Below are 25,012 nucleotides of genomic sequence, written 5' to 3' on the forward strand. Positions count from 1 at the left end.
TAACAAAAGTGCTTTTCTTAAATATTCTTCAAAATACATTTGTACAACTTACAATAATATATCCAAAATAACTGTATATACAAAACATTACCTAGTTTTTAATGTATGTGCTTTTTTCCCCAAAAATTACAAAGTAACTTGTTAATTTTTCTTTTCTTTTTTTCTTTTTTTTTTTTTTGGCAAAGTTCAACCTTAACAGAGCTGACAATTTTAAAGGTTGGTTTAAGAAAATATAACCTGAGGGAAACTGACACGCAAGAGCCAATGACAAGCAGAGGATTTGGAAAGTAGTTTTAGTTTGTTAAAAAAGAAGAAAAAAGGAAGAAAAAAAAAAAACAACTTAATGATACTTTTCACATTACAAAAATAAACCAAAATAAAAAGGTCACTGTAAAATGATGGAAAGGATCTGTAGACTGTTTTTAAGTATTTCAAATAGCCAACAATGCATGTCAAAGAATGAATACAAGATTACAACAGTCTTGTATTTACTTTGTATTTGGAGAAGATAGTGATATAAGTGGCCACATTCTATTTTCTTTTAATTGCTATTAATATGGTTGATCTGATTGGCTCTTCGATGAATTTCATCCAAGAAGTTCTCCAGCTGTTCTATTAGCATTCGTTTTTTAAACCTGTGTGAGAAAAGTAAGAGCACTCTTAATCACCTCTTAATGGACAGCATATACTGGCATGTTTTACATAACAAAACAGAAAAACTGGCTTTGGGAAAGATTTATTTTAAAGTAGGAGGAAAATGAAAACCAACACATGAAATCTGTTGGGAATCAGCTAAACATGAGCAGGACAAGGATAACACCAATAGACACATACTAAAGTAGATGGGGGAAGCTCATGAGGTCTCAATCCAAACAAAGAACTAATGGACAACTAAGGAACGCAGACAGTTGAAGAAAAGGTCTTCCTCAAGGAAGGGAGGCTGAAAACATATACATACAAGTAACATTATACAGACCAAGCAGGTATAGTTACGTATTCAGGAATATATGCATATAAATAAATACACACAGAGAAATATGTATATAACAACAGTTAATGATAAAAGATGTTATGGATTTGAAAGAAATCTATACATATGAGAGGTTTTGGAGGGAGAAAGGGAAGAGGAAAATGATATCATGGTATTATAATCTCAAAAAAAAAAAAGTATTTTTAAAAAATCTTTTGGGGACTAGCTGGATAACTCAGAAGATAATGAGCCTATAGCCAGCCCTAACCAACCCCGATGATCCTGAGTTCTATCTTTCAAAAAAAAATTTTTTTTATTTACCATTTATTACAATTTATTCAATTTGTATCCCAGCTGTGGACCCCTCCCTCATCTCCTCCCAATACCATCCTCCTTTCCCTATGCCCCTCCCCTAGTCCACTGATAGGGGAGGTCCTTCCCCCCTTCTATTTGACCTTAGCCTATCAGGTCTCATCAGGACTGGTTGCATTGTCTTCCTCTGTGGCCTGGTAAAGCTGTTCCCCACAGGGGGCGGTGATCAGAGAGCTGCTGAGTTTTATTTTTTTAACTCACATGGAAGGAGATATTGATTTCTGAAAGTTATCCTCTGACCTCCACAAGCATGCCAAACACACAAAATGAAGTTGTACAAATCTGATGAAAACTTTGCAAATTACTGTTAATACCAAAACAGAATTAAAGTTTTTCCTTATAAGAGCTATGTAATCTTAGGAACAATGTTAGAGTGGTCATCATTCTTCCAACCACCAAAAATTAAATAAAAAGGAGAAAGATACACAAGGATTCCAAACATTATAGTAAAATTTGGATCCCGAAGTAGTTACTGTAGTATCATCTAGTCCTTTTTGAAACTGAATGTTGAGAGTCTGTACAAAATGGAAATGGATAACTGATAGCAGCATTTAAAAATCATGGTGTTCTACTACAATTTGAAGACTTAGGACATCAAAATATAAGGTAACTATAACATAGGATATATAGCACAAAATATCAGTAAAAAATATAGATAGGCTGAAATTATATACAAAATTATTAATATCAATCACTGATACTTTTTAGAATATCTCAATACTGGATGTTCTATTCCTACTTCTATTTTACTTGTAAAATGATGCAAACTGTCACCAGATTCTACAACGAAGGTGGCAGAAAGACAGATGCAAGGAATACAACTAGATCCAAGATACATCAGCACATGCCTATGACCCCATCATTTGGAAGACTAAGGCAGAATGTACCCAAGGTTGAAGCTAGCCTGGGCTATGTAGCAAGATGCTGTCTCAAAAATCAACACTAAAAATTCAAGGCATGTGTTAACTAAATAAAAGATGGGACAAAGTTTTCATTAAAAGAATTTAAATACTTCAACTTATATGAAAATGCATAGCCTCATCTTCAGTATTCCAAGAAGCCCAGAATGTCCAAGCCACTCCCAAAACAAAAACCACACGAAACAAACAAACAAAAAAACTATCTAAGGCAGTGATTCTCAACTTTCCTAATGCTGTGACCCTCATGCTGTAGTGACCCCCAACGATAAAATTATTTTCCTTGTGTAACCATCTCAGTGAACAACTCTGAATTAGCTTAAAAGAAGAAAAAGAAAAATCCCATACATTTCAATGAATCAAATGCATGCATAAACCAAAGTGCCTAGCAAATGCCATTCAAATATCACACATGCAAATTGAAAATTATTTCTGCATTATTTAGTAACAAACAAGTTTCTTTACCTGGATGCTTCCTTAATGACATTTTGTAAAAATATTAGCCTTGTTTGTAAACTTCCTTGCACATGCTTCAGTAAGGTGAAAATTCTTTCATATTCTTAAAACAAGGAAAGGAAAAACAATTAACTGGCTTTATGCAAATCCTCACTATGTTTCTCTTGCATCTTCTTTGTATTGAGATATACTCAGATAAAAATATTCTACACAAAAAAATGTTACCATTCTTTAAGGCTTTTAGGGACTACTGTTAACACATGAGCATGACAGTATGTTTCACAAAAAAAACCAAAACAACAACAAAAAACTTTCCAAGCTCCTACCTCTGCCCCAAACTTCCCAGTAAGACAGCAGGCAAGCTTAGGGGATGAATTAACAACTTTGAAGTCACCCAGAGAACAGGCAACTGACCTTTACAGAACACATCCTAATCATTTAAATTCTAAACTCTAACATAGTGGAAGGCTAATACCTGAAACAGGTTAAATTTCAAGTTTTCACATATAACTCCAACCAAGATTACTAAAGTCCTTTCTACTCTATTTCATTGCACCATCACAACTGTGTCTGTTATAGTCTTCCCCGACCCCAAAACAAGTTTTTCTGTGTAGCCTTGGCCGTCCTGAACCCACTTTGTAGATCAGGCTGGCCTCGAACTCACAAAGATCCAGGCTGCTTCTGCCTCCACAAGTGCTGGAATTACAAGTGTGCAACTACCACACATCTGTTACATTCTGAATGTATAGTAATACTACTCACAATCTTGTGCCCAGAGAGTTCCCTTGCATTCATGTGATGGCATTAATAACTTTGGCTTGGAGTCTAAGCACATCATACAGGTTACTATTGTAATTTATACCTGGTGACTGGCAGTAGAGACAAATGTTGCAAACACACAAGTTTTGGAGGGGCTTGCTGAGGAGATGTTGTTGAGAACTGAACTTTGGCTACATATATGCTCTATTTATTAGATACACTGTCAACCCATACCCAGCCGTTTAGTAGTACTCATTCTATCTGTTTAGATTAGCTGCTCTACTAAAATTTCAACTTCTAGTTAGAACAGTAAAGATTCTGGGTCCCTGTCATGGTAGATACATATACTACCTTTAAATAATAGACTCCCTGCTGTCTACCACAATTAAGTACCAAGATCATTCAGTGTTTTCCAGCTGCGTAAGAAATTCTTAAAGAATTCAGGTACTACTTCAAGAGTAATCTAGAATAATATGTATGCTTTTACTAAACTTGACTTGTTTTTGCTTATTTAAACACACAAAGAAATGAACAAGTTTGGTCTCTAATTATACATACTTCTTCCAGGCTTTCGGATCTCTTTCATTATTTGTGCTTTTAGTTCAGTGTTGACCTCTTCATGGCTTCTACAGTGCACCAATTTCTTTCCTTTGTTGAGTGAAGATGCTGGTACATTCTCTTCAGCACTTTGTTCTTTATTTCTTGGCTCGTCATGATTTTCTAAAAATCCACCAACAGCGAGGTCATTGTTTCCTAAATGTTCATGACCAAGGGTCTCTGTATGATTGGTTGATGGTTCCAAAAGATTGGCTGGAGATGTTAAAAATTCAGTATCCATAGCATTTGGTGTCATATCTGATGAAAGTTGGTCTGCAACATGATTTTCAACCACATCATCTACTGTTGAATCATTAGTGGCTTCTGGAGTGAAACCAAAGAGATGGGCAAAAAGTGAGATCCATATTAAAGTACACAATAAAAATGCTAAAGTAACACAATTACTGCAAATAACTCCATTCTTAGACTAAGTCATAGTAACATGGTTTTTAGGCTTTGCCAAAGATACAGTGTATCAATATGAAGCCTTAGTAACACAGAATTCTACAATTCTGTCCATAAAAAGAAAATTAAAGCCAATTTCAGCCTTGTTTTTCTACCTTATTTTAGCAATGTCATCTTTAGCTTAGAGTCCTACCTACTTCATCTTAAGCCTACTTCTGTCTTTCTTCAGAAAGAAAAAAAACAACAAAAAACTAAACAGTGTTTAGTGCTCAAAATTCTGCAGGAAACACCAATGAGGGCACATTTCAGAGCACAACGTTTTCTAGCCATCCTTTTAGTCCCCAGCCATGCAAATTAATCTGGTGCCCACTTCAGCTCATTAGGCCAATAGATCCAAAAGTTTACTAGCTTGCCGACAATAAGATTCCTAGACATGACCCTAAGTTTGGATTGTTCACCAGCCTCTATAGCACCAGCTGAACTCATCTGTTCTGTATCTCAGTGTAAAGGCCTGCTTTCTGCGTGCTTCCTTGAACACACATTCCCACAAATCCACGGCTCTCCTTCCATCATCTCCTTTCTACTTTCTAAACTCATGGTTTGCAAACATCTCTTTACTGATTATTCTCAGCCTTTGGCTAAGGTCATCTAAAAAACCACAATAATTTCTACTTTAATGAAAACCAAGTTCCCCTATTTAAAAATAAGACAAAAAACAGCACTGCTCTCTTTTTCAAACCTGGAGTAGAAATTCTTTTCTCATGAATGTAAATGTGAAATAGCCACTAACTCTTTCACCTCTTAAATGAAACTTCAAATTTTCTATTTAATTCTTAAACACAAAAAAACCCTCAGGCACTTTTGAGTACTATCACTTTTCTAGTCCCTTCACCATTATCTTCATATTGAGTTTAGTGCATATGCTTCTGGCACCTTGTCCTCCTGACATTCTAGGAGGTTCTTACAACTCAAAGTGGCATTAGCCGCAGCAGAGCTTTCTCAAATGCTTCCTTTGTGTCCCAGCCCAGAATTTCATGATAACAAAGAAGTTTAACGAGAACCCCAGGTAATGCCCATGCATGCTCCAATTTGATTAAGTTCTACAGCACCAATGTCTATGCAGAGCATCATCTATCAAAGATCTGACCTTAAAGAGCTTTCCACTCCCACTCCACTTTTTCCATCTAAAACAAACTCAGAGATGGAGGTGTATCCTTTTGCAATATTCCAGTTCCTTGTCCTTAATACAGCTGGATTTTTACTCAGCAGCTCCTCTACTTTCTTCTAATAGACTCTTGTTATATAGCTACTTTCTTCTTTAGGAAGCTTAATCTCATGATAGATCACTTTTTACCAATATTTTAATGATCTAGATCTAACACCCCACAGTGTGGTATCTGCCAAGACTTAATGGCTGTTTTACACCTGCCTGCTAGCTGCAGACCTTTACTTGAGTGACGGCAATAGCTGGAGAAATAGAAGCCAGATCTACAGGGGTGGTCTCAAGTACCACTTAGGTCTGGATCTTGCACTGCTTAGCAAGCCTACCACATGCCTTCTCCCTGTCCCACAGATATTCTGCTTCCTTCATTCTCTTTCAAGCTCTAACTTTACCAATCAATCCCTCTATCTCAGCAGTATACCTACTTTCTATTTATGGGAGAAAAAGCAAAACCCTAGGTGAGGAATCTCTTCTACTCCCTTGATCCTAATAAACTTGTACCTACACCACTTTGTTCAACAGAAACAGTAGCTTTTCATTAGGATTGTAGGCCATTTCCTCTTGCCTTCCTGGTGGAGATAATGGCTTCTCGTCTTTATTTAACCTTTTTCTATACCAGGTGCACCAAGACAGTATTTAAATACTTTCAAGCCAAACTATCATTTCCATCCCCATGAACTATTCTGGACTACTCACTAGCCCTGCCCCTTACAGCTAAACACAAAACTAGCTTTTCATACTCATCTTTATTTTTCTCTTCTTACTTTCCTTTTTTTTTTTTAATTAAACCTTTCTGTCCTTTACTCCACAAAAAAGTATTATTGGTAAGACAACCAAAGACCAAAAGGTGTTTCTAATTTTCATAGTCTATGTTTCTAAAGCTTTTGAAATCACCAATATACTATTTAAAGTAAACTCACATTTGTTGCTTTTCCCAACCTGCCTATTATTTCTTAAGCTACACTGTCAGATCATAATCATCTCCATTTACTAACTAGCCCTTGTGGATGCACAATAGCTACATTATAACATCAACTACCCAGTCAGCATTGACAACCTTCAGTTATTTTACACATTTTGTTTTTGAAAAAGTTTGATCTTACTTGATTCTGGGTCCAAATGAGGCCTATGAATGGCAATTGGGTGTTTCCTGCTCCCTCTGACTCTGTAAGACCTTCCTGTATCTCACTATGAACTTTAATAACAAAAACAGACTTTTTTTTTTTTTTTTGGTCCTATAAGGTTCCCTATGATCTTAATTTTCTGACTGTACCCTCTTTTGTTATTTTACCTGTTTTCCTGTCTCTTTTACTTCCCATGGGATTACCAGATCTAGAGGCTTGATCATAATGATATTCACTAGAGGGTAAGGGAGAAGGGTCAAGTATATTTATGAGGGACTGTTGTAGATTTCTATTAAATGGTATATTTAGGTTTCTCTCCATTTAAGATGTTATATATGCCAGTGGGGCCACTATGTATAATTAACAAAAACACTGGTTTATTAGGCTTCCTTTGTTCCCATATATACTGTCCCTGATAATATCCCACATTATATTCAAATGTAATTATAAAATGCTAACTGACCAGGTTACCACCTCTTTCAAACCTTTCAATGGTTTCTCACTGTCCTTGGACTTAAATACAGAATCTTTATAATAGAATCTTACAATAGGTGCCAAGGCCACCCATCTGGATTCTGACTATCTTTTCATTTTCTTTGTACTAAATATGCCCAGTACCAACACTGGAATGGAATTTTTTCAGGTCTCCTTAGTTGCTATCTTTTTATATATTTCTATGCATACTCTCTTTAGACTTCTTAACACAGGTAAAGCTTTAATTCCCACTCATTCAGAGATATAATGTTCTCAAAAAATTAATTCATGTCAAATGTTCCTTCCACAGTACATTCCCTAACATTTATCATACTTGTAATTGACTAAATGACTTTCTTTCCTTCCCAACTATGAGAAAAGAAATCACTACAGCCTTGCTATAGTCTGTAGCACAGTATAACATGCATTTAATAGTTGTTGAATTTTACTGAACTGAAAAGCATATTTTTGCTGGTAGTAACAATGCTCCTTCCAAAACTATTTTTTAAATACTTGAGATTTGCTAACATCATTAGATTTACAGTGTTCATTAAAAAGGCATTCAAGCAACTGCATATCAATTCATAATAAACAATACTCACTGGATGCTGCTGAATAATCTTTTTCTGTTTCTATTATAAAAATCTCTTCCCTTAGGAACCCCAAAATAGCAAGTAGTATTTGAAAGCCCCAAAGTGCTACCTTTATGCAGAGGAAGGGGTTTAATAAGACCTGGCTGTGCTTGATTCATGGGTGCAGGTGGTCCTTTTCCTCCGATGTGACTGTTCATAGCAGGGCTCTGCCGCCGGCCTCTCAAGAGTGGAGAGGCACACCGGCGCCTTTTTGGGATCCCTTGCATGCTTGGCTCTCCAGGCCGTTTGTGTTTATTTTGAGGTCCAGCCACAAATTCATCTGCTTCATCTATCATCATACCCTATTAACAGATATAAAATATTCTTGGATTTATATATAATTTTTAAAACAATGGTCATCACTTATTCTGATAAATAACTACACATTTATAGCTTGATCTATGTATATGTATAGAAAGGTTTAATCAAAGCTTGGCAAGGTGGAATAGCAAGTAAAGATACTTTGGGTGACCTGAGTTCAAAGCCCAGCTTCCAAAGCTCATACACACTATAAATCCAGTTCCAGGTGATCCAGCACCCTCTTTTGGCCACCGAAGCTCCTGCACACATGTGGAGAATAACTCACAGGTTCACATGTTAAGTAGAAAAAAAATCTTAAGATTTAATCAAGGTAATGAACAGGGCCATTACCTTACCAAACTTGAGTACAATGGGATAAGGGTATCGAAAGTATGTTCTTTAACAATTTTGAAATATAATACATTATTAACTAGGATTACAATGTTATCAACAGATCACTAAAAATTTATCCCTGAAGTTCATACTTAGTACCCTTGAATCACTATCTTCCCCTTCTCATTGCCTCTGGTATCTACCATTCTACTCTATTAAAAAAAAAAAAAAAAAAAAAAAGTCATTTTCTTGAACTTCCATACAATTGTGTGCATGTGGGGGGGAGGGGAGGTGCATTCTTGTCAACATGGCTATGGGCATGCCATACTATTCATGTGGAAGTCAGGGGACAACCTCAGGTATTGGTCTTCACCTTTTAACTTATTAAAACAGGGTCTCTTATTCGCCACCATGCATGCTAGGCTAGCTGGCCCACTAGCTTCTGGGTGTCACTAACTCCCAACTCAGCAGAGGAGTGCTTACATTACAAATGAGTGCTGTGTCTTGCCTTTTTATATTGGTCTGGGAATTTGAACTCTGTTCCTTACGCTTGCATGGCAAGCCCTGAATCCAAGGAGCCATCTCCCCAGCTCCTCTACACATCTTTTAAGTGGTTCAATTAATTTCAATTCTTTAACTGATAAAAACTTTAAAATTAATACCTTAATAAGATACTCTACCCAGAAAATAACTTTAGCTAAATTGACAACAGCTATCACAAACAAATTATATCATAGAACATTTCAGAGTTACCTTTTTATCCAGTTTAAACGGATTGCCAAATGTATGCAACCTTCGAGGCTGGTCCGGATCAAGCTCTCTCAGTGGAGAAGGTACTTGCTTGAGGTACTCCTGGTAATTCCCCATTTGTGCTATAGGCACACTGTGCACTTGATCTTTTCAGAGAAAGCACATCGACAGCAGAAGTCACCCTCACTAATAACTACACTCTACCTATCTGGTATTTGAGTAACACCCAAGTTACTGCACAATGGAAGCTAGTATTGGGTAATCAGAAATAAAACAGCCTTTAATTCTCAAAAGTAAATTTTAAAGTACTAATTTTATTTTCTAGGTAAAATATAATGCAGAATTTGTAGAAAATAGCAAAGTAGAATTATAACATAAATATAAACCTGTAGTGGTGGGAATGCTTAAGTCACAGCAAGGGTTAATGATCATCTGATGTGACTTGCAATAGATGCCACACATAAATCACAGAAATAGCATAACAGGCCATGAAATGGCTACCCTGAGTCAAACTATCAAATAGTAACATAGCACAAGAAAATGACTAGCTGGGTGCAGTGCTGCACACCCATAATCCCAGCACTCAGGGAGGCAGAAGCAGGTGGATTTCTGTGAGTTCAAGAATAGCCTGGTTTATAAAGTGAGTCCAGGACAGCCAAAGCTACACAGAGAAATCCTATCTCCAAAAAACCAAACCAAAACCCAACCCAACCCAACCCAACACAATGACTCTATGTGTCCATGTGTCTGAAGGTATGTAGAAGACTAAAAATGGAATAAACTGCTAACAGGATTTGTAGTTCAAGTGACAGTAAATAGAAAATAAGGGATGAATCATCCTTTTATAAAAAATTTGATTTTTAATTATGTGTATGTATATCTTAGTGAATGATTCTTCTTTTACGTCACTTGTTTGAATTAACAATACGAATATAAGCTTGTAAAATTTATAGTATGCCCTTTAAAATTGCAAAGAAGCTATTTTTAAAACAAATATTTAAAGTCATACTCTAACCTTCATCCTGGCCTTTAAGAAATCTGCGGGTGCTCTTTAAAAGATTAGATCTCATTCTTGTTAAATGATCCAGAAGATTCCGTCTTGGTATATCATAAGCATTTCTAAAGGTCTGAGGCTTCAAATCCTACATAAACACATTCAAGGACAAAATATTTCTAAACAGAACTTAAAATCTCTTAGCCTGAAGGATAGGACCAGAATGAATATAAAATATGTAAGTTAACTAGATATAGCTTTGAAAGAAAAAAAAAAAAAAGACAAATGATACAATCTTAAATACACTGTTTGTAGGGCCAAATGATAGAAATTTTATAGTAAGCTCAACAAAATAATTTCAAATTAACTTTTAAGGTTTCTCAGTATGTTCCGGTTTAGAGAAGCAAATCACTTAGCAGTACCCCTTCTTTAAACTTTGGGGAGAGTTTCTAACATCTAAGCATGTGACCTGATGAGTAAGCTTGTGAGTTATTGTTGAGTAATGTCATCACAACCTAGCTTTAGAGCATTTTCATGGTCCAGATGTCAACTACCTTGATACCAGTCTTTTATCAGCTGTTATGTGCTTCTCTCGACCCGTACCTAGCCTATTTTGGTTTTCCTTTGTTCGTTTCTTAATATCTATACTCTTGAGGGTGGAACCAGGGACTCTCAGATGTTAGGCAATCACTCTACCATTCACCTACATTTCAAGACACAACATTTCACCCAATAGCAGATATCTAACTTTAAAAAGGCTCAATTTAGCAATTTTTGTGGGTTTGTGCTTTTTGTGTTATAATACAAAAATCGTCATTAGCTTAAGACATTGTAAAGATGCTTTTCTTCTGTAAGCTTAAGACTTAATTTTTACACTTTTGACTATGATGACTTCAAATAATGTGAGGTAAGGGTCAAGTTAATTACTTTGTATAAGGATATCCATTGTTGAAGCAACCTGTTAACAGGATTTTCCCCATTTTGATTATCATGGAACCTAGGTTAAATGATACATGAGAACCTGCCCTATCATCCTACCTCTCCTCTGTGTAACCACACAATCATCTGCATACACATACTGCAGTTTTTCAGTTATTAAATCATGTGGTTTCAGTTCTCCAAAGTTATTCCTTTCCCAAAACTGGTTCAGCTCTCCCAGACTCTCTGTATTTCCGTAAAATGTTAGAAGCAATCAGCTTAGCTACTCTATCATGTACAGAAAGGTTGCTGAAATGAAATATAATTTTGATGAGTATAAAGCACTTTAAGATCTTCTGTGTAAGTAAATTCTAGCATCGGCTTTATAATTTTAAGCAATCTTTAAACTTTGTTTTCACCATTAATCAGCTCATTCATTAACACACCATATACAATTTGTTTTAATTCTAAAACTCAATGGTTCAGTGATAATGAGCATAATTCTGTAGCCACATAAAAGGGCCTCTTGAAGTTTAGACAAACTGTTAGTTAATGTAAACTGTAACTTGCTCTGTAACAGAATACAACACAACTAAAGCAATGTTAAGCTGACTGTTACCTTATTTAGTAAAGCAACCTGGAACCCAGTGTACTCCTTCATATTAAGGTCTAGCAGCCTGTGGGGGACATCCTCCGAAATTCCCTGCAGCACTTGTTGAAAACCTTTCCTATGTGCCATTGACAACCCATGTGACCGGCTTCGGACTTTAATTCCAGTTTCCTGCACTACTTTTTTGCCTACAGATCCAATGACTCTATCAGATTCAATTTTGGCCTAGAGTAAAAAGAAACAAAAATTGCTTCAATACAATCTACAAGTTCATAAATCAGATACTAGTGATTATGCTCTTCCATAAATTTACTGAATTAAAAATTTTAAAACATCAAGTAATCGTAGTTCACACTTAGCATGTCTATAATAACAATACCTCATCAAGTTAAAATAATCACAACTCTAAAACTTTTGCAGCCAGGCAAGCATTCCTTCAAGTTATTTATTAATAACCATCACAAATAAACCATGAAGTATATTTCACTAAAGAAAACATGCCCAAGTCAGAGGCAATAGGAAACAAGACAACAAACTGCTTGAAGACATTGTGATTAGCACATAACTACACATTTATAGATGTTGGCAAACACTGATGCACACTTCAGTCACATTTTGATTCCTATTAAATTGCAGAGATATGTCTAAAGTACTATGAAAATTTAAAAGGCATTAACAATTTGGATAGAAGTAAACTGCCTACTACTTGATATTCATATGTTTTGACTAGAATATACTGTGAGTAGAATTTATAGCCAGAATGATAAAATACCAAGGTTTTACAGTTCAAAGAAACTTCCACTTTTGAAAGAAAAAACATACAGATTTTAAAACACAAAAGCAAAATAAAATGCTATTTTTTTCCCCTAAGGAAAACAGCTTTCTAAAATAAATTCTCAAACAAACAAAGTCAAACTACAAAAACAACAAAAACCCAATAATCATATACAGGAAGTTAAGCCATATTCATAAATGAGAAATTATAAAAATTTAGAATCAGCAAGAACTTGTAGTCTGTTAGATTCAGTATGGTAGCACACTTGTAATCCCAGCTACTGTAGAGACTGAGGCAGGAGAACTACCAAATTCAAGTCTGATGTAGATTTTGCCTCAAAATGAAAGTAAGAAAGGGTTGACTAAGGGTGTTAGTTCAGTGATAGAGTGTTTTCCTACCACGTGAGAAAGCCTGGGTTTCATCCCAGTAGCACAGCTATAAAGAAAAGAATCATCAAGAACTAGATAGCTTCTAGACTATTAACCATGTTATCTAACAGTCAAGTTCTTAATGCTCACTCCACTTTGACATTACCTGCTGACTCAATTTTTTGAGGTATGAAATGACACTGTAACTGAGTCCGTACTCCATACTGTCTGCTATCAGATTAGGTGCACCCATCATTCTAACAGCTTTCTTCAGGGGCTTTAGAAAAGAGAAAACAGCATTCAATACTAAGTTTGTTAAAAATGTTCGATATACTGACTTTTTAAAACTTCAGTCCAAATTGCATTCTTTGCTTTTAAAAGGAACACGACAGTCATTATTTGTATTTTAGTAAAATGTTTAGTCATTGCCACAAAAAGCAATTTAAGATAGTTAAAATGAATTACAAGAATAATAATCCATTCCAGGGCAGAAAGAATGAAGTCCTGAACTGCTCAGTACCATGGGGAGATATTCATTTAGAAGACAGGAGCAGACACACTGTGGGGGCCAGTCGGACTGCTACCTGGGGGTAAGCAGCTGGACTCAGCAGCACACCAGCTGAGCTAGTGGTACAACTTCTGAGTTAGCTCTCACCATTTTAAGAGGAGGACGGGATATTTAACAAGTTGTTACAGAATTATGAGTTAATACACAGAAGGCACTTATAAAAGTATCTGGCATACAACAGGTGGTGCTCCTCACTATTATTATCATTGACTGAGCTGAAAAAAGCAAACAAGCTCTGAAAGGGGCAATGGGCAACATAGGAGAATAAGCATGGTAAAAAATTTAAAACACATATCTAACAGTAAAAATCTTCAGTGGCAAGGAGGGACTAACTCAGAATCACTTCATACAGTAAAATACCACCAGGAGACACTTAATGTATGTGGATGAGACGCAGCCAGAAAAAAAAAAAAGATAACCAATGACATGGAAGGCACATAAGCGCTGGTGTCTCCTGGAATCAAATTCCAGAGCTCATATTCAATACCCATGAAGCTCGGGATCAGTCTTAAAAGTTGCTAAACACAATTGAGTCAACATATCTACAGATTCTTCCCTTGTTACTCTCTCTAACATGAGAAGTACCCTGTGCTAGACTTTCAAAGCAACTTAACTTTTACAACCACAAAATCAAGCTATTAATCTTCTAATGATACTAGGAGCCGCTTAGAAAGATTAGTTCTAGACAGAAATATAAAATTCTTGCATCAAAAGTAGAAGCTAGAATTAGGAATGACCATTTACTTTCAGTTTCTGACTTCCACCTCTGAGGCAGAAACAAGTCATTTCTACCTCACAGAGTGACTGTAAGGATTAAACACCATTAGTACACACACCACACTTAGGACAGTACCTGGCCTTGGCTATACACTATTCACATATTCTCACAACCTCTAGTATTCTACAATAAAATAGATGTAGATTCACTGAAATCCCCATCATTACACTCATTAAATGTCACCTGTACATTCAATTTTCATGTCATTTACAATGATGACTAAAGGGTTACCAATACCTCCAATAAGCTGTGTCACTTTTTTTTGTTTTGTTTTGTTTTGTTTAACAATATTATTCTTACCCCAAGATAGTAGGGAGGCATTGTCTTCAAATAACTTTCAAATGACTGTCTCCATTTCAAGGTTGGTTTTGCTTTGTGCACTTTGAACAAGTCGTCTAGAACAGTCAACAACACAGCAGCATCACTCATTGTTCTCACCTCTAGTCAAAACTCCCCTTCTCAAGTCTACTTTGTTACTGAAGAGATACTTAACATCAGAAAATCTTAACAAAATTAAGAGCAGTAAACCTAGCTCTCGAGGTTTTTGTTTATAATTCAATTTTAAAGGTGAAAAGAGTGTTAATTATGGTCCAAAAGATACACATTAATGAAATAGCATTAGAAAATACACAAGGAAAAAATCTTATATCCTGCTAAATAGTTCCTTTAAAAATTATACCTACTAATATCTTCACTATAACTTTTAAATCTGATCGTTTGTAGAAAGAATGTTTCTCAACACTCTTCAAAAATGACAGCCAGCTTGAGCCTGAAAACAAATGTTGGGCTTTCTCATAATGTTTTAAGTGTTTTCCAGGATTGGGATCATATCTCATTTGGTAAAGTGCTTGCCATATGAGCATGAGGACCAGAATTGAATTACTGGCAACCACACAAAAAAGTAAGGTGTGGTGGTATATGCCGGTAATCCTAGGGCAGAACAGACCTCTGAGGCTCATGACCAGCTAGCAGCAAGCCCCAGGTCCCAGTAAGAGACCCTGACTCAAAAAACAAGGTTTGGCCAGCTATGGCTAAGCAGGCAAAAGTACTTGCTGCCAAGCCTGATAACCTAAACCTAAGTTCAATTTCAGAAATCCACATGATAGAAAGCAAGAACAACTTTCACAAGTTATCCTCCGACCCCAAACATGCACCATGACGCACGCGCACATACATACACACATGATCACATGTGCTCACGTAAATTTAAACAATGCAACATTGAGTGAATGGCTCCTTGAAGAACAATACCCAAGAATGACTTGCTGCTTCCACATTCACATACGACACATAACTTTTTCAAATGAAGTTGGTAAATTCTTAGAACATGTATTTAGATTTTTATGAATATAACATGTTTTATGCATGAAACAGAAAGCCTACCCAAGAAAGTACAAGAAATCGTACTTGTATAAAGCTAGAATATTTAATTTTAAAGCTTTAAATATAGTAGTACCTCTTGTTTGTGAAATATAAGGATTGTACATCTACTTTCAATTTATCACAAACACAAGCAAGTTATTAAAATGTCCTTAAGTAGGTTTAGCATTCTCATTACTTTTTAGAAGAAGATAGGGCTACTCCTAGTTTTCTATAAGAACACACGAGAAGAATGACTTACCTAAAAGAGGAAGGAGGACTGGGTAATTGTAAGGCATTACAAATAAGTTGACACAGTTCAGTGCTGTACTAGCTTTCAAGTAACCAAAGGGATGACCAAGTTCATTATACTTTGCACTATTGCTCACATATACCTGTTTAAGAAGAAAGGTTAAAATTCAGATTCAATAAACCTGCAGGGAATGTTATACAAACCACAGATTCAGTTTAGCTTGTGAGTATATGCACAAACCTGTATGTGCAGGTATATATGGAGCCAGAAATTGACCCTGGGTGTCTTCCTCAATTGTTCTCCATTTTAGTTTTTAAGACATGGTCTTTTACTCAACCTGAAGTTCAGCATTTCAGCCAGACAACCCAGCCTATGAGTCCCTGAGGTCCTCATCTTAACTCCCCAATATGGGCTAGGTTGTTGCACCTGGCCTTTTACACAGGTGCTAGAAATCCAAACTTTGGATTATCAGGTCTTTGCACTCTTCCAGCAAACACCTTACTGACTGACCCACCACTCTAATCCCCAGTTTAGCTCTGTAAGAAACATCTCACCATAATTTTTATTCACTATATTCATTTACCTGCCAACATGTTTGAGGAGATTTCCTTTCCAGAATAAACTGAGTCAATGGTGAAGGTTCCAACTCATACTTGTCAAAAGGCAATTTATCAATAACCATTGGTTCACAGTCTGTACAGGAAAACTTCACTACAGGATGAGATGTACGAGGTGGCTAGAAGAGAAAAATCTCATTACTATTTACACAAAATACCAGAAATCAATACATCTTAACTACCTTTCCTCTCATCAACACTTATTTCCATAGTCTTTTTAGGAAGTTTGATTTACTAGAAATAGCATTGAGCTGGAAAAACAAAATGTTAAATTCTGTTGCATTACCAAGAAAAAGAAAAATATCCAAATCCATAAAATGAAAATCTATTTCCTTAAAATCAAACTTATCATCAGTTAAATGCAAAATTTAAAGTGAAAAGCATTCAAGTAATTCAGAATTAAAAGAAACTCACCATTTTTATATCCAAGAAAGAAATGTACAAAATCCCACTAGGCCTCATTTGTGGCAATTACATATACAGAGTAGTAACATACGAACATTCCTTAGTTAATTTCTAAATATGCAATATTCAGATACTACTTATAAACTATTGACATATATACATAATTAATATATCTATAATATCAGACATAAACCTTCTAAGTTCTCTTTCTTTCTCTATTTCCCAATGGATTCCTCTGGCTGGTTATTTCTTTGGTATACTACTAAGATACCTAACACCTTATTATGAAGATCCCTGCCCTAGAGGCATAAAAACACAACACTTAAAGACATGCTACAGACAGGCAGTAGTGGTCCACACCTTTAATTCCAAAACTCAGGAGGCAGAGGCAGGTAAATTTCTAAGTTCAAAGCTAACTAGGTCTACAGAGTAAGTTCCAGGACAGCCAGAGCTACACAGAGAAACCAAATTTTGAAAAACAAAACAAAACAGCAACCAACCTCAACAACAACAAAAACCCAAAACAACAAAAAAGGACGTGATACTAACTTATAGTCCCCCTTCATAAAAACCTGTTATGAAAAAAACACATGTGCTATAATTTGAGATTTCATTGCTTTATACAAAAGACTCAGTTGGCCTCAGAATTACCCATACTCTGGTGGCTCCCAAATCTACCTTAAGGATAAAAAACTTTCTCATTTCTCTATGTCTACAGTTGTCTATTGGACATAATCTGACTCTTAAACCGCCTTCAGATACATCATACCTAATTTCTCTCCAAACTAAAAGTACTCTTCTAATAACTTCACCATGTTAGTTGTCAAAGACTTACATAAAACAGCAGTGCAGTTCTAAGGCAATTACCAAAACACATGAATGGGACACGTATTCAGTACTAGTTGCTGCCACCTTCTTTCTGACAATATTAAATCCCCAACTTCAGCAACTTTTCTTTCTTACCATTTTAACTCAAATCTTCAGTTTCTCAAGTTAGGCTACTCACAACTGATGTAACCAGTCATCCTGTTCCAATAATCCTGTTGTCATTTTAGGTAGTTCCCTACTTAAATTTATGCAGTAAAGGTAGCAGCCAATCACAAGGGATGGGGATGGGAGTTCAGGATCTTTTAATTTTACAAATAAAAGCCTCGCTGCTTTGGTCTCTAAGGCCTTCCTCAATCATGTCCTATAGATTCCATGTTTCAGCCATGCTGCCCATGTGTAGTTGCACCAAAAGGTCATCATCGTTCCTGCCCCTGTGTTTCACTCCGACTACTTCTCTATTTTTTCTTTTAAAACTAAATTTTAGAGAATGAGTGAGTTGCAAAGAATCAAATTCTGGGAGACTTTTCTAGTACTCTCTCCCAACATGTCCTCAAAACACACACTAAGCAGATACGTCCCATTTCCCGACAATCTGTCCTGCCTTCCATTACAGTTAGCAAACTGTGCTCTACAATATGTATGTATACCTGAGAAACTGCCCTCAGACTGGTAATGAAGATAGTAAATCTATTGTTGCCTAGCTGCATTTTGCTTAAATATATCTGCAGGTGTGTGAAAACATTTTACCCAAACATTTTATAACATTAAATGAAGGTTTAAAATAGCTTGTGTACTATCTTTCAGGCCAGTCTTAAAAATTCCATTTTCTTTTCCTGAGAGGAAAATTTTCTATATTTAGGTAAAGAAAATTCCCTTATGTATTTCAATTCCCCAAACAATCTTGTAAGACAAGATCCATGATCAAGAGGCCCACAGTTAACAGGAAATCATTTTTAACTTCAGTAGCAAAACTTAATTAACAAATTTTAAAGAGTTCTTTCCAGTACTATCTTATGATTTTCTTCCATCATCTTTGGAAAAAAAAATTAATATTAAATAAACCATATTACCAGCTCTGCAGGTAACATACATGTCCTACCAACTTCCCTCCTCCTAATTTGCTCCAGATAAAAACCAAGTAACTTTCTAGAATGATTCTTTAAAAACAATTTCAAATACTCTCTAAATGAAAACAGGAAAATTTCCCATTCCTTAGCTTTGCATATAAAACCATGAGTAATTCGAGTTGCCTAGCTACATCTCCTGGTCCTCTAAATGCACCTTGTTATTTTTTAATTCCATATTTTCTCTCACTTTCAATGAAATACCATAGATACTGCTGTCTGTGTTAACAAATAGTATAAATAACTAACAAGAAGATATTCATAAAAATATGGAAAGAGTTCAAAAAAAGTTCTAGGAAAAAAAGTAAAAATCAGCAAAGAAATAGAAAACTTGTTCTTAAGAGCAAACCAAACAATTACATACATTTAATCAGGAGAAGAAAAGCAGACTAAACAAGGTAACCCAATGAAACTTATTAAACTTTTACTTTCATGTGCTACACATTTAAGGATAAAAAGACCTTATTAATAGATACAGTTGAAGTTCATATCTCAAAGTAAAAGTTATCGTGAAAATCAGACACACGTTTGCATGTAAAAAAAAAAGAAATGGCTCACTTTAATTTTTGAATAACAGTTGTTTGCTCAAAATCTCTGAAGTACAACCTACTTTCTAGGAGTAATATTAATATATTAATATTAATAGCAATATTAATCACTATTAGTATTAGTAATTAATTACTATACTAATTAGCAATCAATTGCCAATAATAGTAATATATTACTATTAATATTAAATATATTAATACTACTTTAATATTAATAGTATTAAAGAAAATTCCCTTATGTATATATACTTTAATATTAATATTAAAGTAAAATTAAAGTGTCATGCGCTAGACACTACAAAAACATAACAAATTGGAAATAGTAAATTAAATGATTCTGAATAGATATGATTTTGTTTACATTTGTTCTACCATAAAGATAATATACCATGATCACTCAACAATCAACATTCATAAAAACAATTCATGTAAGTAAAATTAGAAAAAATCCCTAAAAGCTAACCTTCCAAGTTGCAACACTGTAACTAAATGAACTCAAGGTGTTCAAGTGAACCTGAGTTTCTAAAACTACCACCTGAAAGACTGCAGGCAAACTATCACAAATATTCTCCACCTTCATTTTAATTTCAAATTGTACCCCAAAGATAAATGTTCCTTCTACATTAGGTTTAAAATCCAAATAAAGAAATCTTACTGCATTTACAACTTACAATCTAAGTATCAATAACAAAGAGGGAAGCTACAATTTAATTACAAAGGAAACAAGATACCCTTTTTCTGTTGCTTCATAACACCATATGTGAAAGCAAACAATGGCTTATCAGAGCACTTTATATATGTCTAATTTCTGTAAATGAGCCACACCTTTAAATAACAATTGGAGCTAAAACCACTTTATGCTTCAAGACAGCCTTTGCTGCATAGTTAGCTCAACAAAGCTGGAGTTGCAAAGCAGGACCTTCTCTCCAACAAAGAGCTCCACAAAACAAAGCTGTTAGTAAACAGTCATGTTTCTTTGATACTTACTAGTGTTGGAGAATTCTGATCTGGCCAAAAAGACTCTGGAACAGGCCAATGGCCTATTGGAACCCCAGTTTTAGGATTTGGTCTGACATATATAAGTTTGTGACAGCTGTGCCAAGGCTGAGATCCAAAAGGTCTTGATATATCCGGTTGTCCATCTGTAGCAAAGTTAGGACAAAGAAAACACATCACTATGGGGAAAAAAAAAATCACATTACATCAATTATTACTAAACAAAAATATCTCAGTGCTTGTTGATTTTCCTCTTAAAGTGGGAGAATGAAATAACTGCTTAACAGACTAGATTGCAGTTCACTAACTAGTAGAATCTGCCCATTTCAAATGTGAATTTATCAGCTCAAAAACGGTTTTACCTTTTGCTCAATCAGAATGTGTAAAACATACTTCACAGAAAATTTAACAAATTACATGCTTTCCCTGCCAGAGGAAAAAGGAAGGCAAGCACTCACTTTGTACCTTTTATCCCTGTATATCCACTGTCAAAAATAGTAGCATGTGTAAGTATTGCTAATGGTAGGTCACTTATCTATCATAGACAGTGCCCTGGATTTAATCCAATACACACACAGACACACAGAAAGGCAGACACATACACACAGTTAAAAGGCAAAACAGAATTACAGGCTAAACATGGCAAAAGAATAAAACTAAATATGAATTTATGATCCAAAGTACTTATTATTTACCTTCAATAATCTAAAATAATTCTAGCAAAAGAGTAATTTTCTTCAATAATTCAATAAACATTTATTCAGTCTAGATTTAGGCCTAAACCAAACATTAAAATAGTTGTAAAGAAAATACATTTTAACAGCCTTTAAAATTTTTTGTATTTAAACTTGACACAATGATTCACTAGTCTTCCCCTATTATCACACTGAATGTTCCACGACTTTCTCTTCTCCCAATCATCCTCTAGCCAATTACCTTTGCAAAGTGCCACTGATGACATTCTAATTCTGAAGCTAAGGACAACTACCTATAGGATCATTGTAATCCCTCAGATCCACTGGCTGTTACCTAGTTTATGGGCACCAAGCTGAGAATAAAGTCAGGTGAAATAGAACAGAATTTTTAACAGAACCAGTATCAACAGTAAAGGCTGAACTTCATTTTGGTGCTCATACAAATCATTATGTCCATGTGAATGAAGCAACAGTAGCTTAAGAAATGAATAAACATCTCAGGATGAACACAGAATGACCAAGCATAGGAAAACCAAATAAACTAGAGTCAATTTTCTAATACTAGGAAGGAAATATGAGTTTGTGCTATCTACAGACACTTAAAGGGTGTTTGGTTCTCTAAAGCTTCTGATAACCTTTATTATAAAAAAGTTGATGTTCCTAAACCACCAGTTTATACTAATATTCTTAATACCTTGCTTTCTGTACCAATAACAATTGTGCAGCCATGACAACTGGCCTTTTTAATTTTTTAAATTTTATTTGGAGATAGGATCTCTCTATGTAGCCCTCCCTGGTTGTCTTGTTGGCCTTAAACTCAGAGATCTACTTCCCAAATGCTTGGATTTAAGGTGCATCATCGCACCCCACTGGCCTTGTTGATCTTAAGACCAACACACACGCACGCACGCACGCACGCACACACACAGCACACATAGGGCAGGGTGTCTAGTTTAATAATTCATAAATCAAACTAAAAATGACTGTAAGAATAATAAAACAATACCTTCTACAGGGGAAGGATCTGGTCCTGCCTTTTCGAAGTTTATTACCACCCCACTTTGTACTTTCTGCACCAAGGATTCCAGACACTGATTAAGCATTCTTGGAGAACATACAGAATATGACCGGCCTAAGATTTAAAAAAAAAAAAAAAAAGAAAAGAAAAAAGAAAAAAAGTAAACTAGTTAAGTCTACCTCCTTTAAGAACTACAGTAAGTTTTTTTTTTTTTTTTCCTTCTGACAACTTGAATAGAAGTTCAATGGTTGGTATTTCCCAATTTTAAAGAATAAATAAAAAAAAATATTTCCAACTAACAATGTCATTATAGGCGAGATTTTCTTCTAACTAAAGGTAAGGTAAATGGAGCATAGAAATCCTGGATTGAGCAAATCACAAAAGGAAAAAGTCAAGTACCTATCTTCCTTTTTAAAGCACTACTATCTCCAACTGTTAGCCAATATCTTTAACAGACACATACATACAACATCTAGCAATGATAATTCTCAAAAACTCCTATCTTGCTTAACAAAAGTTACTGTCCCTAAACATAGTAAGTACAAAGGAGGTAATTACTCAGCTGGTCACCTGACAGTTACTACAGATGTTAAGTGTTTGCATGTATTTTAACACACAGATGGCAGCGATGAGGCTAAGAATGAGTATTTTTGCTGTTTCTTCTGAGAAGGTGACATCTGAATCAGGAACCTGAAATTTTATTTTTCATTTTATATGAACCACAAGAAAATTTGGAAAGAGAGAAAGTAATACAGAAAAGTACATACTGAATGTATGTGGAAGCAGATGCTGTGAGCTTACATGTGGAGGTGTGACAGGCTCAGAGATAGGCAGGGACCTAACACTGATTATGTGTCTTCCAGGCCATAATAACTATGGCTTATTTATAGGGCTTGAGATCAGATTTCTATTTCCTATACATCAGACAGCACTGTCCAGTGGAAAAGGGAAGTAGCAAGACCAGTCAGAGACCATCTACTTTGATCTGTCTAGGCTGCTAAATTTGAAGGTGGCAAGAAGTACTCTGATTCAAAGGAAAACCAAGGATGATTCCCAGGTGCTGCATTTGTTCCGAGTCGGAGAGATAAGCTACAGGGTTCCAAGCCACTTGTGCAAACTGGAAGCAGGTTTAGGATGAAAGCAAATTAAAAGCATTCAACATACTACTCAAAAGATACAGGCATTTTATGAAAAATTGCTTACAGTTTTGTCTAGATTAAATAAATTTAACTTTGTACCAACTCAGAAATGTTCTTTTGACTCTTCACTGTTTTATCGGGTGCTAATGCTGACTGCAGGTTTATTGTATTTAGTTTGGCCTTGTATGTGTGTGTCTATATGACTCTAACTAATTGAAAATGAGCCAGCCTCTTATATGAAGGTGTACAATAACATACTTCATTTTCCCACAGTTAAAAGAACCAATTCTGAACATGTTTATGCTTTGGTAAAAATTATCAAACAGTACAAGGGATGAGAATTGACCCACACAATAATCATAAGAGGAACACTACATAGTATAAGGTTCAGTTTGTAAGCAAAGAAAAAAGGTCCTTTTTCTCTTCAGCTAATTTCAGATTATTAAAAAAATTTTTTTTAAATATTTATTCATTTTCTCCAATTTCTGTAAAAATCTTTAACAACTTTATTTCCTATTAAGATTGAAAATTGTTTATATTTTCTAAATCAATTAATTAATGGCTGTCCACAACATTACTATTCTGAGACAGGGAATCACAATGCAGCCAGCTCTGGCTAGCTTGAAACTCAAAGATCCACTCGCTTCTGCATCCTCATATTTGGAATTACAAGTGTACAGCACCAAGACAGCTAAATCACTGGTAATCTTTGTAGACAGGAAAGTTTGTTTAACAACTTCAAATTTGTTTCATAGGTATAAAAACCTACCTAACAAATTTGTTACATAGGTATAAAAAATTCATTCATGACCTATAGCAATTGACTTATCAAGACCGCACACTAACAACACATGCAGTTTTAAAACTACAGGTATGTCAATGTTGATTGACAAATACAAACATAGAAATTTTGAAATGTACATTCTAGCACACTCAAACTGTTTTAAGCCCCCAAATTACCAGCAAAAACTTACCTCCTGTCACTTCACACATTGGTGTGATAGCAGAATCATCCAAAGGTACACCGGTCAACTGTTCTGATTCTACTGACATGGTACCAGGCAACCGCAGGACTAAAGCAAATAGTCTCTGATCCCAACGAAAAGGTTCCTTGGTCAATTCACTTCCAGGCAAAGGAGAATTAAGAGGTAAATGGAGCTGAAAGTAATGGGAAAAAATAAATAAGTTTTCCCTATTCTCTTTATTTTATTTTGTTTTGTTTTTTTAAGACAGGGTTTTTGTGTAGCCTTGGCTGTCCTGAACTCACTCTGTAGATCAGCGTGGCCTTGAACTTACAGAAATTCACCTGCCTCTGCCTCCCAGAATGCTGGGATTACAAGTGTATACCACTTCACCCAGCAGTTTAATTTTTAAAGACTGTTTTATTATTGTATATGTATGGGTGTTTTGCCTGTATGTACTGTCTATGTAACAAAAGCGTGCCTGGTAAAGCCAGAAAGGGTATCATATCCTCTAGAACTGGAGTTACAGATGGTTGAGAGCTGTCCCATGGATGTTGGGAATCCAACCTCAGTTGTCTGGAAGGGCAGCCAGTGCTTTAACCTATGAGTCATTTCTCTAGGCATTCATACTAGTACTATTCTTTAAAGCAACTTTAAAAACACATCAGAACTGCACTGAGTCTCTTATTAAAAAAACAAGTTTCAGAAGTAAAAGCTTCAGATATACCTAATAACACATAGCTACT

At 35.4% G+C, this 25,012-nt stretch overlaps 1 protein-coding gene across 3 annotated transcripts in view; it reads right to left on the reverse strand.

The window, feature by feature from the left end:
• Positions 1–72: 72 nt before the first annotated feature.
• The window catches only part of Ints6 (integrator complex subunit 6), a 72,434-nt gene continuing 47,494 nt past the window's right edge, over positions 73–25,012 (reverse strand). For 2 of the 3 annotated variants that reach the window (XM_055609642.1, XM_055609644.1), the window contains 14 exons: positions 24,279–24,462; positions 22,154–22,279; positions 20,444–20,598; positions 16,518–16,670; positions 15,944–16,076; positions 14,623–14,717; positions 13,143–13,253; positions 11,843–12,058; positions 10,327–10,453; positions 9,315–9,457; positions 7,999–8,230; positions 4,033–4,395; positions 2,725–2,818; positions 73–635 (listed from right to left, as the gene is read on the reverse strand). In XM_055609642.1, the coding sequence (XP_055465617.1) occupies positions 542–635; positions 2,725–2,818; positions 4,033–4,395; positions 7,999–8,230; positions 9,315–9,457; positions 10,327–10,453; positions 11,843–12,058; positions 13,143–13,253; positions 14,623–14,717; positions 15,944–16,076; positions 16,518–16,670; positions 20,444–20,598; positions 22,154–22,279; positions 24,279–24,462 (2,226 nt within the window). In that variant the 3' untranslated portion in view covers positions 73–541. The remainder of the gene's footprint in view (positions 636–2,724; positions 2,819–4,032; positions 4,396–7,998; positions 8,231–9,314; positions 9,458–10,326; positions 10,454–11,842; positions 12,059–13,142; positions 13,254–14,622; positions 14,718–15,943; positions 16,077–16,517; positions 16,671–20,443; positions 20,599–22,153; positions 22,280–24,278; positions 24,463–25,012) is intronic. The other variant, XM_055609643.1, reaches the window with a different exon arrangement.

The sequence above is a fragment of the Psammomys obesus genome, unplaced genomic scaffold (assembly GCF_907164565.1).
Source record: "Psammomys obesus unplaced genomic scaffold, mPsaObe1.curated_primary_1811, whole genome shotgun sequence".
Taxonomy (NCBI): domain Eukaryota; kingdom Metazoa; phylum Chordata; class Mammalia; order Rodentia; family Muridae; genus Psammomys; species Psammomys obesus.